The following is a 20,448-nucleotide window of genomic DNA, read 5'->3' as shown; positions in this document are numbered from 1 at the left end:
AAATTACCAAAATGATTATTTTAAAGAATGTATTGCTTGTGGTAACTTTGAAATACACATGCAAACTGACAGACATTATTTATACAGCTAATTGGTATTTTCATAGCTCTTTATAGGCCTGATTATTATCTGATTTAAATTGATGTAAAACAGTAATAATTCCACTGAAATTGATGGGGTTAACATGGTGTAAAATAGGTGTAAGTGAGAGGAGATTCAGGTTCTATATGGTCAATGCATGGAACAGATATTAATTAATACTAATGAATGCTCACAGCATCTCTATGAGGCAGGAGGTTATGTCTTACCTTTACAGAGAGGTAAGCTGAGATAGAAAAGGGGAAGTGATTTGAACAAGACTACCCAGTAATTGCAAGGATAATTTAAACTATTTTATTTGCTTTAAATAATACTAGTATACTATTGCAAAAGTGGAACAGATTACTACTACTACTACATGTCTCTCACATAACTACTTACCCAAGGTGTTTGTACCCTTTTAGAAAACCTGCAGACTTACAGAATCTAGCCCCAGGAACAAACCCTCCCTTTATGACTTTTGATGGTGAAGTGAAAACTGATGTCAATAAGATTGAGGAGTTCTTAGAGGAAAAATTAACACCACCAAGGTACTGTGCTCTTGAGTGTCATGTTTTGCTTTTAGTCCTTCATACTGCCTTCACTACACTTCCTGACAAAATTCCCACTGGTTTCAGTGACAAGTCTTTGGTTACTTTCATGCCTTAAAAAATATGTATGAAATATATTAGATTTAGAAATACTGATTCTGCTCCGATTGAACTCAATGAGCGTTGTGGTTGACTCCAGTGGAAGCAGTAGTGAGACCTAGCATAATGGTGTTGTTCCTGTGAACTCGTGAGTGTTAGATGCTGATTGCTAGACTCCCAATGACTGAAGTAAATGGGAATTGACAGTGCTCAGCACCTCACAGGTTTTGATACAATTATTGTAAATTAAAGAAACATTTTCAGTATTAAAAAAATCTCTATTTAAATTTGCTCTTCCAGCAGTATTTCCTCTGGGCCAAATCCTCAGCTGGTGTTAATTAGCACAGGTCCATTGATTTCAATGGAGCTATGCTGGTTTACACCAGCCAAGGATCTGGCTCTCTACATGTGTTGTTAGTTAAGGGCAAGTCATCAGAAATTATTAGGTTTTACCATCCATGCAATGGAGATTAACTACTAATTTGCTTTGTGTAACGTGCAATAACTGTCTGCAATTTCAGTATCAAAATTTCCTTTTCAAAGTGATGGCAAAAATAGCAGCTCCCTAGAGTTAATAAAGGGTCTGAGCCAACACCTATTGAAATCAATGAAAAGACTCCCGTGCTGATTTAAGTCAATAGGAGCTGTCCTTTATATCACTAATCAACTGATTATATCCCGCAAGTTTGTTATGATGCAGACATGCCAACTCTTGCGAATTGATAGTGAGAGATGCAATTTCTAAGTAAAATTAAACCTGGCTCCTGCTGCCAGATTGGGAAATAGGAAAGGGGACCCCACTGCAGCCCACCTTAGGCATGGGGAAGGAGAAGAACCTTAAGAGGAGCAGAGGTAAGGCTGGTAGGGCTGAAATATGGCCTGGAGGCTGCAGGGGGGTTGAAGTGTGTGTGTAGGGGAAGCGCTGATTTTGTGTGTGTGTGTGTATTGGTGGTAGGTTCTGAGCAGATGCGGTAAATGCTGGGAGGGCAAACTGAGTGTAGTGGGGGTCATTGAGGAATGAACTGATAGGCTGATGATGGGGATTGGGAGACTGAACTGAGGGGGGCTGAATTGAGGGGCGTTGGGTGGGGACAGAACTGATGGGAGATTGGGTGACAGGATTAATTGTTGGGCAGGAGATGGACAGATGTTGAGGTGAGAGCTTCTGCAGCAGGGGCCAAAATCACCATCTCCAGTACATGTGGGAGAGTGGGCAACGCTAATTGTCACATGCACACACTCTTGCAAAGCGCAAAAATCAAGATTCTGACCTAAAACACCACAATATGATCTTTTAAAAAAAAACTCAAGATTTTTGAGGGTCTGACTCACCGTTTTTGATCTCTTGAAGTTGGGAATACTGATGATGTCACTACAGTAATTCCCAAAGAGTGAAATTCACTCTAGTGCAGAGGGCTCATGCAAGGACCTCCACACCATTATAGTAACCTATTATTTCTCTATACTTGTGCTTTGAGATTTCCCTCATTTTCTTCAAATTGTAAAACGATGAAAGTTGATGAATAATTATGGCAAGAAATAGAATTAAACTTCTGGATACTAGGAGTAATTGAAAAACATTTGACACAGTATTTATTTTGTATGGTCTAAGTGGTTTCCATTTTAGGAATGTTTCCTATGAAAAATACTTAGCCATACTTTGTTCGCAATGGGGTGGAATAAACTGCTGTTCGTATAATACAGAAGTAGCTGAATGTCAGAAAAGAACCTGCTAGTTGTATTACATCCTTGTATTTTTAATTCCTCAGGTACCCCAAACTTGGGCCAAACCACCCCGAATCTAATTCTGCAGGAAATGATGTGTTTGCAAAATTCTCTGCTTTCATAAAGAACACAAGAAAAGATGCTAATGAAAGTAAGAACCTGCAATCTCTACATCATTATCGTTGATAACTGGAATGAGTTGAAGTTACATAATTACAGCATAAAGTTTTGCACGAATTTCTATCTAGAGTAACAAAACCTATCTGTATTTGCACTAAGGACTCATTCTAAGCAAAAGCTATCTATGGCTTTCCAGGACATGAAAGCTTTGGAAAGCTGCAGATCCTGAGGAGGGTAATCTGTTCAAGAGAAAGGCCAACACATATGCACTATGGTGAAAGGAAGAATTAGTAGCTTATTGTTTTTGTCAGCAAACTTCACCATACCGCAATGGCTTGGCTGAACAGTATTTAAGACCCTGATCATGCAAATGCTTAACTTGCTGAAGGTGAGTAGTTCCACTGACTTAAATAAAACTACTCATGTCCAAAAAACTAGACATGTGCCTAAGAATTTGCAGGATCAGACCTATAAATGGAATACAAAAAAGCAAATACTTTTTTCTTCAACTTTAAAAGAAGTGGTATAAATTCAATGAAATGAACATACCAAGTAAGTATATATAAGTATCAAGTATCGGGGGTAGCCGTGTTAATCTGTATTCACAAAAACAACAAGGAGTCCAGTGGCACTTTAAAGACTAACAGATTTATTTGAGCATAAGCTTTTGTGGATAAAAACCCCACTTCTTCAGATGCATGGAGTGAAAGTTACAGATGTAGACATAAATATACTGGCACATGAAAAGAAGGGAGTTACCTCACAAGTGGAGAGCCAGTGTTGAGAGGGCCAATTCGATCAGGGTGGATGTAGTCCACTCTCAATAATAGATGAGGAGGCGTCAATTCCAGGAGAGGCAAAGCTGCTTTTGTAATGAGCCAGCCACTCCCAGTCCCTATTCAAGCCCAAATTCATGGTGTTAAATTTGCAAATGAATTTTAGTTCTGCTGTTTCTCTTTGAAGTCTGTTTCTGAAGTTTTTTTGTTCAAGTATAGCTACTTTCAAATCTATTACAGAATGTCCAGGAAGATTGAAGTGTTCTCCTACTGGCTTTTGTATGTTACCATTCCTGATGTCCTATTTGTGTCCATTTATTCTTTTATATAGGGACTGTCCGGTTTGGCCAATGTACATGACAGAGGGGCATTGCTGGCACATGATGGCATATATAACAGGATGGTGTTTTCAGGAAGATCACCAATACATTGTAGTTTCTTCAGAAAGTCGATGGTGTCTCTAAGTTAGCTGGAAACCCTGGACGCCCCATCATCTCAGGCATCAGCACTCTTACAGCAGAATTATCTAGCTATTTGGACTCTCTCCTCAGACCCTCTGCTTCAAGACACCACCAACTTTCTGAGGAAACTACAATGCATTGGTGATCTTCCTGAAAACACCATCCTGGCCATCATGGATGTAGAAGCTCTTTATACCAATATTCCACATGAGGATGGACTACAAGCTGTCAGGAAAAGTATTCCTGATAAGGCCATGGCACACCTGGTGGCTGAGCTTTGTGACTTTGTCCTCACCCACAACCATTTCAGATTTGGGGACAACTTATATCTTCAAGTCAGTGGCACTGCTATGGGTACCCGCATGGCCCCACAGTATGCCAACATTTTTATGGCTGACTTAGAACAACACTTCCTCAGCTCTCATCCCCTAGCGCCCCTCCTCTGTTTGTGCTACATTGATGACATCTTCATCATATGGACCCACGAGAAGGAGGCCCTTGAAGAATTCCATCTGGATTTCAACAGTTTTTGCCCCACCATTCACCTCAGCCTGGATCAGTCCACAGAAGAGATCCACTTCCTGGACACTACAGGGCAAATAAGTGATGGTCACATAAACCCCATCCTATACCGGAAACCTACTGACCGCTATACTTACGTGCATTCCTCCAGCTTCCATCCAGGACACATCACACGATCCATTGTCTACAGCCAAGCCTTAAGATACAACCACATTTGCTCCAATCCCTCAGCCAGAGACAAACACCTACAAGATCTTTATCAAGCATTCTTAAAACTACAGTACCCACCTGGGAAAGTGAGGAAACAGATTGACAGAGCGAGACGGGTACCCAGAAATCGCCTACTACAGGACAGGCCTAACAAGGAAAATAACAGAACACCACTGGCCATCACGTACAGCCCCCAGCTAAAATCTCTGCAGCACATTATCCACGATCTACAACCAATCCTAGAAAACAATCCCTCACTCTCCCAGATCTTGGGAGACAGGCCAGTCCTTGCTTACAGACAGCCCCTCAACCTGAAGCAAATACTCACCAGCAACTACGCACCACACCACAGAAACACTAACCCAGGAACCAATCCCTGTAGCAAACCTCGTTGCCTACTCGGTCCCCATATCTACTCTGGCGACACCATCAGAGGACCCAACCACATTAGCCATACCATCACTGGCTCATTCACCTGGATGTCTACTAATGTTATATATGTTTCAGAGTAGCAGCCGTGTTAGTCTGTATTCGCAAAAAGAAAAGGAGTACTTGTGGCACCTTAGAGACTAACAAATTTATTAGAGCATAAGCTTTCGTGAGCTACAGCTCACGCATCCGATGAAGTGAGCTGTAGCTCACGAAAGCTTATGCTCTAATAAATTTGTTAGTCTCTAAGGTGCCACAAGTACTCCTTTTCTTTTTAATGTTATATATGCCATCATGTGCCAGCAGTGCTCCTCTGCCACGTACATTGGCCAAACTGAACAGTCCCTACGTAAAAGAATAAATGGACACAAATCGGACATCAGGAACGGTAACATACAAAAGCCAGTAGGAGAATACTTAAATCTTCCTGGACATTCTATAACAGATTTGAAAGTAGCTATACTTGAACAAAAAAACTTCAGGTTTCAGAGTAGCAGCCGTGTTAGTCTGTATTCGCAAAAAGAAAAGGAGTACTTGTGGCACCTTAGAGACTAACAAATTTATTAGAGCATAAGCTTTCGTGAGCTAAGCTCACTTAGCTGTAGCTCACGAAAGCTTATGCTCTAATAAATTTGTTAGTCTCTAAGGTGCCACAAGTACTCCTTTTCTTTTTAAAAAAACTTCAGAATCAGACTTCAAAGAGAAACAGCAGAACTAAAATTCATTTGCAAATTTAACACCAGGAATTTGGGCTTGAATAGGGACTGGGAGTGGCTGGCTCATTACAAAAACAGCTTTGCCTCTCCTGGAATTGATACCTCCTCATCTCTTATTAGGAATGGACTACATCTACCCTGATTGAATTGGTCCTGTCCTCACTGGCTCTCCACTTGTGAGGTAACTCCCTTCTCTTCGTGTACCAGTATATTTATGTCTACATCTGTACTTTTCACTCCGTGCATCTGAAGAAGTGGGTTTTTTAGTCACAAAAGCTTATGCTCAAATAAATCTGTTAGTCTTTAAGGTGCCACTGGACTCCTTGTTATATATAAGTATAATATAGTCTAATTTTTTTTGACAGTGAAATTGAAATAGCTAAGAGAATTAATTTGGAATAGTACTTTTTGTGTAGTAATGACTTTTCTAGGATTTCTCTGAAACAATTTGACTAGCTTCAAAATGTGGGAATTTTCATTCCAGTGCAATTTTTTAAATCAAATAATTAAAATTTTTTCCAAGACTATGGAATTATGGTACATATATCTACAAATAGTCATCATGTTTCCTGGCCTAGAGGTAGATGAGAATTTGACAGAAATTCCTTACTCTCTGGACCAGCCATCTACATTCACTGTGGGTGAAATCCCCTTCCCTCTCCCTTCACAAAGCTGAAATCAATAAGCTTTAAGTAGGAAACCAAGCAAGGGTTGGAATTCACCTTTCTCAGCCTACCAGCATTGCTGAGGAGCTACACTGCCATATCCGTAATTCATAGCTCCTGTTTATCCAGCCACTGCATTCGTATAAGCAAAGGTCCAATGGCTGAACCTTCCCTCAACACCTCCCTTCTTCTGCCAGGTGGTGAGGAGCCCACCACCTATCATCCGGGACACACACAGTGTGAAGGTGCCCGCTACCATCTCTTTGTTGCTCTGAGCTGTTAGCCAATATTCAGGGCCTTGCTGGATTGTTTCTGTTAGGAGGAAAAATGTGTGATACAAAGCAGGCATTTCTTTGGTGCAATTCTGTTTATTTACAAAGAATGTACAGAGTCCTATTTCCCCGAACACAATAGAAACAACATCAGGCAGTTTCCTTGCTCACAGTTTCCAAGTCTGTCTCTTGTCAGTTATGTGCCCTAAAGGGTTCTGCTTTTGCTCCTTTTCAGGGCCATGCTCACAACTGCTTCTCTCACTGTCCCCTAGCTTTCTCCAGGCATTTCTGCCTCTGACATACACACAGCTACAGCCAATTCCCAAGATCCTGCATTTGAAATCATAGAACCCCTAAAAGCACAAGTCTTAGCTTCTGATCAGGCCTTACCATGTGTCCCATTGCCTTGGACTGTGGCTTGTTTTCAGCTGTATAACTGCATAAAGGGGCTTAGTTGCTCTGCCTGAAATAAAGGTGCTTAGCATACCCCATTAGCTTTATCTAGGCCTGTGATTGTCTGTGGGTCAAAGATCCACTTGACATCAGCCATTAACACCTTCCAGTATAACCATCTCTATCCTTAATGTCCCGGTATCCTGACATGGTGGCTTGAGTGGTGTGGAATGCTTCGTACTTGTACCTGTCCCTCTGCACTTAGGGAATTTTCACCCTTCTTTAGAGCTAGTCGAAAAGTATTTTTTTTCCCCTCACAGGAAAATTGTGATCTTTAACAAAAATTCAAATACCAAAATAATTGGGCCAAAAACTGAAAGAGAACAGTTTTTGGAAATGCTGCCCTAGTGCTTCATAAGATTTGTATTTCAGGTGCTTCATGACTCCTTGCTCCTCTATAGGCTGGGCTCCCTGGTCAAACTACATCTCCCTTGATGCACTGAAATCTTCCCTCTTGGAGAGAGAAGGGAATTAATGGGAACTCGTGCCCATATTCTGTTATTGGAGATGTAGTCTGCCTGGGTAGCCCGGCTCATAGAGGAGAATGGAGACATGAGTCAACTAAAGGTATGTCTGCACTGCAATTAAAAACCCACACCATGACTGGTCCATGCCAGCTGATTTGGGCTCATGGGGCTCAGGCGAAGGAGCTGTTTAATTGTGATGTAGACATTTAGGCTCCAGTTGGAGCCCACGCTGAAGGGTCTGAGAGCTGCAGCCCAAGCCCAATCATGTACACAGCAATTAAACAGCCCATTAGCCCCAGTCCCACAAGCCTGAGTTAGCTGGCACGGGTCAGCCATGGGTTTTTAATTGCAGTGTAGACATCCCTAAATTACAGCTCTCATGAGGCACCATGGCAGCATTTCCAAATCAAAAACTTGGGTTATGGCTGAAATATTTAGATTTTCAGATGTTCAGTTTTTCGGTGAAAAATCAAACTTTTTCACAGAAAGAAAACACTTTTCACAAAAAAAATTTGTTAGTTGCAAACCCAATTTTCTGTCAAAAACTGTTTTGATTGAATATTCTCAATCAGCCCTACCCCTCGTGCTGAAATTTGGCATAAACGTGTCAAGAAGAATATTTTGTAAACCATTTCAACTCAATTGGTTTTACCATTCTTCTAAAGAAAAAAAAAGAGAACAGTTTTTGTTTGATTTGCAGACCGACATTCTCCACCCCCATCCACCACTCTAAGAAAGAAAAGGGCAAACTTCGTTTTTTAAATTGCACTAATGTAATCCTTTGAAGTGATGTACTTTTATGTTAAAGTATGTTTCAGGGGGTTTGAAGGGTGTGTTGGGTTTTTTTGTTTGTTTGTTTTTTGTTTTTTTTAATAAATACACCTTTTTAAATGGGGGTAAAGGTAAATAAACATCAGCAGGAATCACAGAACAAATTCATCTTTAATATAAATCCATTAATATAAATCCATCATTAATCCTGATTTTGGCAATTCTGTACCAATTGACCTCACTAGCACTTTTGTTATTCCCTTATTACATTAGCATTTAGCAAGCCCAGTAAAGGATCAGAGCCCCATTGTGACAGAGATGGTACAGATACGGCAGCTATACTTAACAAACATTATATCCCAGAGAGCTCTATGGACAGGTACACACTTAAAATGTTTGCCTCTAGAGTATTACTGGTTATGGGGGAGGTGATTTTTAATGACATTTCTATCCCAGCAAAAGCCCTAGTGTAGATACAGTTAAACCAGCATAAAAGTGCTTTTACTGATACAGCTTATTTTGCTTGAGGAACCAGTGTGAGCTATACAAGCAAAAGCACTCTTCTGTCATGCCAACAGGAGCTGCATCTACAGTAGAATGGTTTGCCATTGTGACTATTGACTATACCCGTATAGCTATACTGGCAAACCTTTTATGGTCTAGACTAGGCCTACATTTCAGATAGGATTCAATTAATGACGGAAACAGATAAACAGTATAGATGGTTTCAGAGAATGGGGTAAAAATAAACTGAACAGATTAGAAAAAAACAGAAATCACAGCTCACCTGTTGCTTAACTAAGTAATGTCAGATGGAAGTGTTTTATAACCATCATAGCACAGGTAGTTCTCAGGAGGGATTTGAATTAGGACAAGGGGCAGCTTTTGGAATATGACAAGAGTTTTTCCTGTGCACTGGGGTTGGCATGGGAGGACTTCAATGTGAGTGGGCTTAGTGTTTGGAAATATTGATCTCCTGAGTTTCTTCTACTTTTAGAGTGAACTCAGTTCATTTTTCTCTAATGTCTATTTTTCTGAATGTAGATTTGGAAACATCCTTACTTAAGGCTCTAAGGAGGCTGGATAACTATTTAAATACCCCCTTGCCTGATGAAATTGATGCCTATAGCACTGAAGACATCACTGTTTCCAGCAGAAAATTCCTGGATGGAGATGAGCTCACCTTAGCAGACTGCAACCTCTTACCCAAGCTCCACATCATTAAGGTTTGGATTTTCTCTTTCATGATGTGCAAAGACTGGCAACACTGATGCACAAGTGCATTTAAAAATGACACAAAAATTGACACATCTTTACTGAAACAGGCACACAAATGCTATCTCAACCCAGGGTGAGAATATGAGTCAGAGTAAAATTTAGCCTAGCATGTCTAACATCCTTTGGGGGTACCCAAACAACAGCATAATGACCTAATTCCATTTTTTATCTGACAAGGTAATTCCTAATGTCTGGATTCCACACTTGTTAGATGACCTAGCTAAAAATAAATAATTAGCTAAGAGTGCTGCTGCTAGCAGATAGACACTCTGCAGCCTCTCGCATTAGGCAGCTGTGGAGGCTGTTATTGATTCCAAGATAGCATTACTGCCTTGGCTACAGTCACATTGTTATGACCATCGCTGAGATTCTCCTTGTGGTTGGACACAAGGGCCTGGATGCACAAAAGGAATTAGGAGCCTAAGTCCTTATTTTGTGTGTCTTAGTTCCAGTTTCAGGACCACTGTGTGATCATAAAACTCACGCTGAAACCCTGTAAGTGCCTAAACTTGCTCGACGCCTAGGTTTTTGCGATAAAAGTTCCTTTGGCACCTATGGTTCTGTCTCTAAGCATGCACGCTGTTGCCTCCCTGTGGGCATCTGGATGCCTAGCTTCTGCCTAAGCCCCAGAGTGATTCATAAACCAGGGGAAGACATGTGTTTGGTTGTTTAACACACCTGTGGGGCCTGAAAAGGTACATGTGCTCTCTCGCTCACTCACTCTCATTCTAAGAGGCATTTGGACCAGAGAGTACAAGCCTGAGCATAACTCTATAGCCTGGTGGTTAGCAGACTTACTGAGGATGTGGGAGGCCTAGGATCTGCACCCCCTGGTCCTATGAGTCTTTCATTATTTATCCACTGTGCAACAGCTTCAGTAGGTGAGATTGAGGGACACCCTACATCACAATATTTCATAGCCCGATGGTTAGAGCACTCTCCTGAGAGGTAGCAGATCCCTGTTCAAATCACTTTTTCCCCTGAGGTGAGGCAGGGGTCTCCCTTATCCCAAGTGAGTATCCTAACCATTGGGCTAAAAGTTATGAGGGAGGTCCTCCTCTGCCCTTACCCCTGACTAATGCCTTTTGTGCATTCAGGCCCAGGCTGCTTTATTGGACTCCACTGCTGGATCCCAACTGCTTCCTAGTCTACTGGGTCGGAGCAGCATCCAGCCTCTCCTAGGGTACAGAGTATGTGCCTAGTACCTCTTCTTGGGCTGTGGAACCCTGAGGTCCAATGGCCCTAGGCCCAAAACCATTGCTGATCCCCCAAGTCTCCCCAATAGCTTACACACCCCTTCATAAAACAAAATGAAATCCATAAAACAGACAGATTCCCCAAACTCTCACATACATAATGACATTTTAGCCTTACATGCCTTCCTAAGTCAGCCCGCTTCCCTGAGGGGGACTGTACCCACCCAATTGCCATATATGGACTGATTCAGAACATTTTTCACTCCTTCATTATTCCCTCATAAATTTGGGGCTGAAATTTGATGTGTGAGTTTTTCGGTGCTTCTCACAGGCAATGAACTCTCTCTGTAGTGCCCTTTCCTGTCAATGCCTAAGACCATGCAGGTTGACTGCTATGTCAGTTAGCAGGACTCAGAGGTGCAGGAGTTGCGCTTTTACCTGACCAGGCAAAGTTTTTCAGTGAGGGAGAAAGGTACAGTTGACACATCATTTGTGAGTACGCAACTGCATGTTTTATTCAAAATTTGGCTTCCATCTTGGTTTTTAGATCACCTTTGGTAGGGTATATTCCCCTAATATCTTTTATCTCAAGTTTCAGTATGTGAAGTAAGTATTAATTAAAACTGGAATGTGTCACAAGTTGTGTATGTTCCCAAATAAGATGTTTGCTTTAAAATATCAACCAAACATCTATTAAAAGATTTCTGTTCATATTCGGTGGGCTTTTCAAATCCATGTATGGAATTTGGGTATGCAGGTAGAAATGTATGGGAAATGGGCAACCGAAGTCCTTAAGTAGCATTGAAAATCTCAGTTATTTGGTTTTGTAAAATCTTTTCATCCCAAAACCTACATTTTGAGCTTAAACTACTTGACAGTCCCTCTCTAATTAATCAGCCCCCCACCCCACATCTGTTATCTTTCTCCTCTTTGTCATTTTTCAAAATTTAAAACATCAAAAATGTATTGCTAAAACAGAAGAATGGAAGAAACCTATTGATTACAAGCATTGTGTGCACTTTGTTTACACAGCTCATTCCTCTAGCAATCTCTTTTCTTTTTTATTTTTTTAAGGTTGTAGCAAAAAAATATAGGAATTTTGAGTTTCCACCTGAAATGACTGGGATCTGGAGATATTTGAACAGTGCTTATGCTAGAGATGAATTCACAAATACTTGTCCTGCTGATCGAGAAATTGAGTTTGCATATTTGGATGTTGCAAAAAGAATGAAATGATGGATTAAAAGATATCTCTAGTCTACATTTCTTCGGAGAGCTGGATGGGAACAAACCAAGATAAAAACAGTACATTATGCAGCATAATTTTAAGTTCTGTGACTGGCCAATTCTTCTTTCTTTTCTTGCATTATATTAAGCTCACCCTTAAATTATATGTACGTATATCTGCTTATGTATGTGTGTACCCACACACATGTATTACACATTCTGTGTTAAAGGTTTCAAATCAAAATTCAAACATTTGTTGAAATTATGGTAATGGGCAAGGCACACAATTAGGCTGGTTACTCTTGGTAAAAATATTGAATTTTGAGACTAAAATTCCCTGCTTCTTACACATTTAGTGTGATTATTACTGCCCCTAATTTCTCAGTTTATTTCAGCACTACTGTCAAAACTGACAGTTGACTTAGAGATCTGTCTGAGAGGCAGAGGAACATTTTTCTCTCAAGATATAGCTAACCAAAAGTATCTGTGACCTTCTGGGCTGCATAAATCTGGGAAGACCGCACAATTGCTGTTGGCTGCATAGCAGGCTGGTTTATCCAGGAGAAAGATCAGGTTTGATGTGGAACCAACTCTCTCTTTCAAAAGCAACAACTCTGTATTCCCCGGAGCTGTGGATCAGCTCAACAAAAGCCCTGCTTCACACTGCACAAGTCCCTATTCTGTAGATGTCTAGCCCTCGTCTCTCTAAGATCTGCACAACCCATGGGACTTCCTCCAGCCCTAGTGGAGAGGAACAAATATTGCAGCTGACCTGTGGACTATGCAATAAAGTTACTTGGTATAAGTGAAAAGAGAGGGGTCCCACCCCCTGCACTGGGAGAGGAAATGGAAAACCTCTCTGCCCCGATTACTAAATTGAGGCCCCCTCTTCGACTCCTACTTGGTATTGGAAAGCAATGAATATGGGGGCAGGAGGGCTATTTAGGAGGTAGCCCTTTCCTTGTTCCTGACTGAACTCCAGAATGTGCTGTACAACCAGAACCAGTGAGAATACCCCATTCCCTTTTAACAGGTACCATCGGAGGTCCATGGAACATGAACAGAGGCTGCTTTCTGCTGGTACAGCCCTCAGAAGCACAACCTCGTGCAAACCACAGCCCCTGCACTTGCCTGGGAGCAAGAGCTCCAGCCCAGCTACCAAAGCTGTGTTATCCCTACAGTCACCAGGGAGTCCGTCTCTGATGCTTTTGCACAATATATTTTTGATAGGGTTATGTGCATCTAAAGATGCAGTAGATCTATGCACACTAGATTGATCTATTTCATATCTAAGTGTCTAATATAATAGCTATGTAAGAAAACCCCCTCCATTTTAGAATAGACAACCTATTCCGTATCAAGCAGACATCTACTTTTCTTACAATTTGTACTTGATTGTATATTTCAGGTATACTTTGTCTGCACTATTTAATTATAAAAATATTCAGTTCTGATGCACATCTTGTATCACAGTTATTTTTAAAATGTTAAATATTGAAATTTTATTTTATTTTCTTTAGAAAAAACAGACATTTAACCTGTTGTGCAGTACAGAGCTTAAATATTGGGGTTGATAGCTGAGCAATCACTCACCAAATGTTACTAACTGCTGCTTTATATTTTCCAACATATATATTTTTTTTTCTATATAATCTTTTAACATGCCTTACAAATTTGAACAGAAAATACACAAATTGATAAGTAAATTGAATGATATCCTGTGTTTATTTCAGTGCCAGTGTCCTGACTATGTGCAGTCTATCATTAGCCTGGATTTTGAGAGAGAAAGATGAAATTTAACAAAACCTTGATTTGTCTTTAAAAACTGGAAGAACATTTTAGGCCCTGTCCTACAATCAGACCCACACAGGTGCAAGGATGTGCACACGCAGACCCAATTTCAGGACTCAATCCCCAGTCGTTCTGCTCAGAAGTGTGTGTGTGTCATATTGCTGTTACTGACTTTAACTACGCTACCCAGCCATGATTCAACTGATAGTGGTTTACTGTGTTAGCTACACTTTTTAAGTCAATAAAGACTATCAGCTGTTATCCACCTTTAATCAGTATGAAATTCAACATTACTATGTAATATGGCCTGTTGTACAGCAATATTGTATATGCTTTACTTCATCTTTTTTTTTTGCCTTGAGGTCACCTGATGCCCTCATTTAGACATAAACCACCCTCAAGTTTGTGCCCTGTGCTCTCCTGAGCCTGCAGTCTCAATCCTTTCAGCCAAAGGGGGCATACCCTGGATATGTAGAAAGTAATGTATATTTAAAATCCTACATCATTTTGAAGTATATTTTGCTGAAATGGAGGGGCTTTGGCCCTGGATAAGACTGAAATCTGTTTTTTGTTATTCCCATGCTCCTCTCCCATCCACCTGGAGGAAGGGTTTTATGGCCCCAATCCTACAATTAATTTCTCTTGGTGCAGTAAATTGCAGGATTGGGGCCAACCTCAGCCTCATATATAGTGCTACTGAAGCAACAGAATACAACTGGGATTTAAAGATTTCAGGAAATATAGTTAGATGATAGTGTAAGCAGGGATGGTCAAAAAGTGGAGGAAACTGAAAAAATTTCATGAAAATATTTGAAAAGGTTTATGTTATGTAATGATAGTCAAAAATAGCAACAACTTTTCACAAAAAAATGCAAAAATAATTTCACCTAAATTTCAAACAATGGAAAGTTCTTGACCAACTCTAATTAGCTGTCTGTCCGATTAGGATTGCCAACTTCGGTTGGATGAATTCCTGGAGGTTTCATCACATGCCATTATCTTTAATTAAAGATGAATCTTTAATTTCTGGACACTCCAGGACAATCCTGGAGGATTGACAATCCTATGTCCTGTACATATAAATGATACACCAGATTGCAACAAATGAAGCGTTCATGTTTGTGATGAGCTTTAAAAGCAGAAGGAGAAAGACATATTCTGTTACAGGCTAGCTGGGGCAGGAAAGGATTCCACACAGCTCATTGGGGCATACCTCATGCTACAACAGAAAACTAAATGTAATGGATGCCCTGCCCCTTTAACAGCCAATTGCAACAACAACAGGTTTTTCCCTCAGCCAAAGCAAAGGATTGCTTTAAACAAATCCCAGAGGGAGAGACAAGACCTCTCCTCAGCACCAGTCCCCTTCAGAGATCCATCTTCTCATGACCACATTCACCTCCCAGTGGGATAAACCTCTCTCCTGCACTAGCAAGGGGATTTAATACATTCCCCACAGCTGGCTGTGCCCTACTAGCCTATACATAGGAAATGCCCTAGGCTGGGAACTCCACCTCCCCCATTAACCTACTTTAATTCAACTGCCCTTTTCAGTGCTTAATTTTCCTATTTATGGGACATCAGTGCTGCATAGTCTAGTGTTCTTGTAGTAGCTCAAACCAAACTAACACCAGAGAAATACTCTTACCACTTATTCAGGAGCAAACTTAATGGGGAATCTGGGGTAGTGCTCTGGCAATACATACGTGATAAGGTGTGGTCCCAGGCTTCGCCATGGGGTAATTGTAAAAATAAAGGAGTTCTTGTTTTGTGTTTCTTACTGTTTTTGATTATATGCTGGGATCTGTTCATTGACATGGCACCAGATATCACTGCAATCAGAGGTGAAACAGCTCCCAGTTTAGTCCAGCCCACTCCCTGGTTACTGTTGTTATAAATTATTTGTACTGAAGTTGTGCCGGGAGGTCCAATTCTACTAGGCACTGGGAAAATGCACTGTAGGAGACAGCACCTTCCCCAAAGATCTTACAATCCCAGGCCCCAATCCTGCAATTAATAAAGTATGGATGGACATGCTGCACAGCCTGGGAAACTGAGGCAAAAGGCGTTACCCATGACCACACTGCATGTCTGTGACAGAACCACTCAGATCTCCTGATTATCAGGTTGGTGTGCTATTCATTTTAGATCATGCTACCTCCACTCTTTCTTGTCCAGCAGCACTAAGCCCCACATGACTTGCTCCCTTGTCTTACAGCATCTGCAAAAACAATTATGGCTCTGATCCACAAAAGTACTTAGGCACTTAAAACATAAGATTTAGGCACCTAACTCTTCTGTTCAGGCACCAGATTTCCAGTTTTAGGCTCCAATGCGATCCACAAAACTTCTGCTGAATCCTGTGGATGCCTAAATTCACTTGGCACCAAAGTTTTCAGGGTAAATGTTCCTTTGATGCCTATATTTCTGGTTCTTAGGGTATATCTGTGTACACTGCATGTGGAAGTGCAGTTCCCAGCTTGGGTATACAGACACAAGCTAGCTCTGCTTGAACTAAAAGCAGTGTAGCTGGGGATAGCCTAGGTAGCAGCTTGGGCTAGCTGGCCAAGTACAAAGTCACCTGGAACCCTGGGGTACATAGTGCAAGTACAGGGTGGCTAGCCTGTGCTACCCCAGCTTTCCTGCTATTTTTAGCATACCAGCTCAAACAGAGCTAGGGCTGTCTGCCTAGCTGAACTGGGAAGCACACTCCCATCCACAGTATAAACATATGCTGAGCATGTGCACTGCTGTCTTCTAGGCACTGGGCACTTATCTCCTGCCTAAGGCTGGTGGTTAGGGCACCCACTGTTTACATCTGTCAGCGCCTCAGCTTCAGCCTGAGTGGGTACAGCTACACTGTTACTTTTAGCTCCATAGCATGAGCGGTCCACGCTTGAGTCAGTTGATTCGGGCTCTGAGACGTGATGCCTTGGAGGTGTTTTTGGGGGTGACAATGTACCGTACATTATTAGATTTTGTTTCTTAAACAAAAAGCTGCAGTAATGTCACTTGCTAAAAACTTAAAGGAAAAATGAAACACTTTCATCTGAAACAAATTTTCATAGGTCTTGATTTTCAGAGGTGCTGAGCATCAGCAATTCCCCTTGATTTCAAAGAGAATTGTGGACATTCAGCACCTCTGAAAATCAGGCTCATGGGGCCTGGACCTCCAACATTTAGTCACACAAGAAGTTCCACTGGCTCACTCCCTAGATCCGGAAGCACAGATCAGTCTCCTCCTTGCCACATTTCTTCATCTCCAGACCCCCTGGAGCATCTTCACCCATCAGAGAAGAGGGTGAGTGTTGGCAGAAGGGGGAAAAGGAGTGCGTGGTCCAAAAAACCCCACAACAAAGCTATGACAGCCTTGGGCAGTCCTGAGGACAACACAGGCGGTGGGAGTCCCTGCTAGCACAGGGCTTCCACAGGGATGGCCTTGTCTGCCCAGATTCCCCCACCAAGAGCTGCCTGGTTTGGGAACCGGCTAGCCATGCAATGCTTTTTACAAGGGAAACCCCACCCACTACTCTGAAGGGACTCCATGGGGAATCTCCGAGACTCCAACTCCATGAGAGGATCTTCATTCACAGAGATCCCCTGAGCCTCCTCCTTCAGCTATCAGTAAAGAGAAATAATGTCCATCATTGATTCCAGTCAGACTGGTTGTATAACTAGGGTTGCAGAATTGGGATCATGCTTTTGAAAGTATATGTGAAATTCCAACTGTCATAAAGCAGAAATAAATTCTGGTTTGCAATTTCTCTCAAAGTGCAGAGAAAGGGACCAGTATTTTCCCCAAAGATACCTACAGTGTTTATTAGAATAAGAAATTTTGTTATACAATCTTGCTTGTACAAAATTATTTATTATATTATTTTAAATAAAAATATTTACATTTTTCCTTTAAATACATATTATACGCAAGGCAAATATGGTCAAATAGTTACTTTATTACTTGCTGTTTAATTGTTTGTGTGGAAAAGGCTTCAGATTTTGAAGATTTCTTTGTCAGGATCAAATTCCTTAGTCATCAAAATCGTCCGTTGATTGAAGGGCTACAATCTACTTGCTCTGAACACAGTATTTCCAAAAGCAGGCTGAAATTGAACAAAATACATAGTTAAAATACACTGCAATATATTTCACCTGTGCATTCTCCTTTGAAATAACTTTAAAGCAATGGAAAAGACCTGCATAATTGCACATTATCTAATTGCACCCCTTTCTCCATGTTATGTGAATAAACATACTGAATTTTTAAAATTCACCAACTCTTCTAAGCTCTCAAGGACAAAATGACCACTAATAACTTCCAAGGTGAGGAAGAACTCTTAAGTTTCAAACCATCAGAAAATATCCAAGGCCTTCCAGAGCATCTAACTCTTGGAAGAATAAGCAAAGCAATCCCTACTGAATGAGTTTCATGGCAGGGAGCTGCAAATCACCTGCATTTTGTCAGCAATGCAGATCCTGGTTTTAAGGCAATGTGTCCCCTTATCAGGGATGAAATAACTTAAGGGTCTTACCGGTATGCAGGGCTGTGGTCCTGAGTGGGAGAGGGCGTTGGGGGCGGGGAGGAGAACAACCCAGGTGGAAGGGGTGGGGCCTTTAAATCCCCAGGCCCTTTAAATAGTCGCTGCTACCCTGGGGCTCCAGCAGCGGCCAGAGCCCCAGTCCCTTTAAATCACCATCAGAGCCCCATGGTAGCAGTAGCTATGGTGGCGGCTGGGAGCCCTGGGGCTCTGGTATTGATTTAAAGGGCCAGAGGCTCTCGCGGTAGCAGCAGCCGAGAGCTCCGGGACCTTTAAATCACTGCCGGAGCCCCATGGTAGCTGTAGCTGCGGCAGCGGCCGGGAGCCCCAGGGCTCCGGTGGCGATTCAAAGTGCATGGGGCTCCTGCCACTGCTGGGAGCCCAGGGTCCTTTTAAATTGCCCACCTGGGGAAGTTGCTCTTGCCGGTACGCCGGACCGGACCGTACCGGCTTCCTTTCACCTCTGCCCCTTATCCAGTTCTACAGAGTCTGCAGCTTCAGCTGGAATAACTTCTCTAGGTGACCTGTAATTGTGGGTGTTGGCCAGTTCCAGGCCCAGCCTCTGAGTGACAGTGATGATACAAACAAGTGAAATTACCCATCTGCGGGCATGAAGTTATTCTGTTCACCCTAACTAGCAACATGCTGCTTTGTAGGAAACAGAGTGTGATTGTTTTACAGCACTCAAGCTCTGGCCTGACTCCACTTCTGTTGAGTTAATGGGCGTATGATCAATAATGGCAGCCCAGTCAGGTCAAAGGTATAGCTGGTTAGAAAACAGCACATAGTGTCTGTGAAAAAGTTAAAAGACATTTTCATTTTATTTGAAAATTTACAGATTTTTTCAGTTTTTTGGTTAAACCGATGAACAAAAAAAATCAGTTTTCAAACAAACAATTTTGTTTTTTCCTGGTTTTATTGCTCCCGTTCTCTCCCTTCTTTCTTTCCCCCCACCCCCACTCACTAGAAAAGGGAAGGAGCAGGAAGGGGGGGGGGGGGAAGAAACCGAACCATCTTTCAGATGTTGAAATTCAGTTTTTCATTGAAAAAAAAATTAAACCAAAACAAAAAATGTGCTTGAAAAGCCAATTCCTATTGAAAAAACATTTTGGTGAAATTTCTTCAACCAGCTCTAGTCAGCAATGAGTGCTGTTGAAAATCCTGCCTATACTGATCGGGAAACAGGCTGAACATCTACGCTGCAATTAAACAGCCCCTGAGCCCGAGTCAGCTGGCATGAGTCAGCCACTGGTGTCTAATTGCAGTGTAGAAAAACCCAAAGAGACCTGAAAGGGGACTAATGTGCTTCAGAACCATGACAGTATATTTTTTGGTTTTTAAAAATTGTTTTTCTTGTCATTTGTCTTTTTTACTGTAGTCCAGGGGTCTCAAACATGTGGGCCGCGGGCTGCATGTGGCCCATGGAGTTATTTCCTGCAGCCCGCCATAGCTCCCCTCACCCCCCGCTCCCCCGCCTCCACTCCTGGGCTGGGGCGAGGATTTGGGGAAGGGGTTGGAATAGGGGTAGGGACTTTGGGGAAGGAGTTGGAATGGGGGCAGGGAAGGAGTGGGAATAGGTGGGTTGGGGCGGGGCCTCATGGAAAGGGTGGAGTGGGGGTGGGTCCAGGGGGAGAGTGGGGGGCTTTTGTATCTTTGTATGAAAAGGTGTCAGTGATGCGGCCCTCGGGCCAATGTACTAGTCCTCATGTGGCCCTTGTGGTGATATGAGTTTCAGATCCCTGCTTTAGTCGTATATTAGGAATACAGTCCATTGTGTTGAAGTGCTATATAGCTGCACTCAGTCGTAGGTACTACTATCGATCATCTCAGCTTCAGTTTTCATCTTCCAGTATCCCCAGCCCCATGCATTCAAAAATCATGACTCAGACCTCCAAAATGTTGAAATTGGTTTAAAAAGATCAGATATTATTGATTTGATTTCTGTAGTTTTCAGGATGCACTTGGTCAAGTTTTTCTCTGCCACCTCAAGGCCTAGACACTTATTTTTTTGAAAAATGAAAGTGCCGAAAGTCTTATTCCAAGACCTGGGACATTAAGAAGCACACCACATATGAGACTTTGATAAAAATCACATTGAATTATCCT

General features: G+C 41.9%; 1 protein-coding gene across 1 annotated transcript in view; it reads left to right on the top strand.

Annotated features, from left to right (window-relative positions):
* CLIC6 (chloride intracellular channel 6) overlaps positions 1–13,722 on the top strand; it is a 48,838-nt gene extending 35,116 nt beyond the window's left edge. Inside the window, exons 3-6 of the mRNA XM_038388040.2 lie at positions 504–629; positions 2,498–2,604; positions 9,360–9,541; positions 11,864–13,722. Coding sequence (XP_038243968.1) covers positions 504–629; positions 2,498–2,604; positions 9,360–9,541; positions 11,864–12,025 — 577 coding nt within the window. The 3' untranslated portion in view covers positions 12,026–13,722. The remainder of the gene's footprint in view (positions 1–503; positions 630–2,497; positions 2,605–9,359; positions 9,542–11,863) is intronic.
* The last annotated feature ends 6,726 nt before the right edge of the window (positions 13,723–20,448 follow it).

Source organism: Dermochelys coriacea, chromosome 1 (genome assembly GCF_009764565.3).
Source record: "Dermochelys coriacea isolate rDerCor1 chromosome 1, rDerCor1.pri.v4, whole genome shotgun sequence".
NCBI classification, from domain to species: domain Eukaryota; kingdom Metazoa; phylum Chordata; order Testudines; family Dermochelyidae; genus Dermochelys; species Dermochelys coriacea.
Note: the sequence above shows the minus strand (reverse complement) of the source record. Positions and strands in the feature narration are given on the sequence as shown.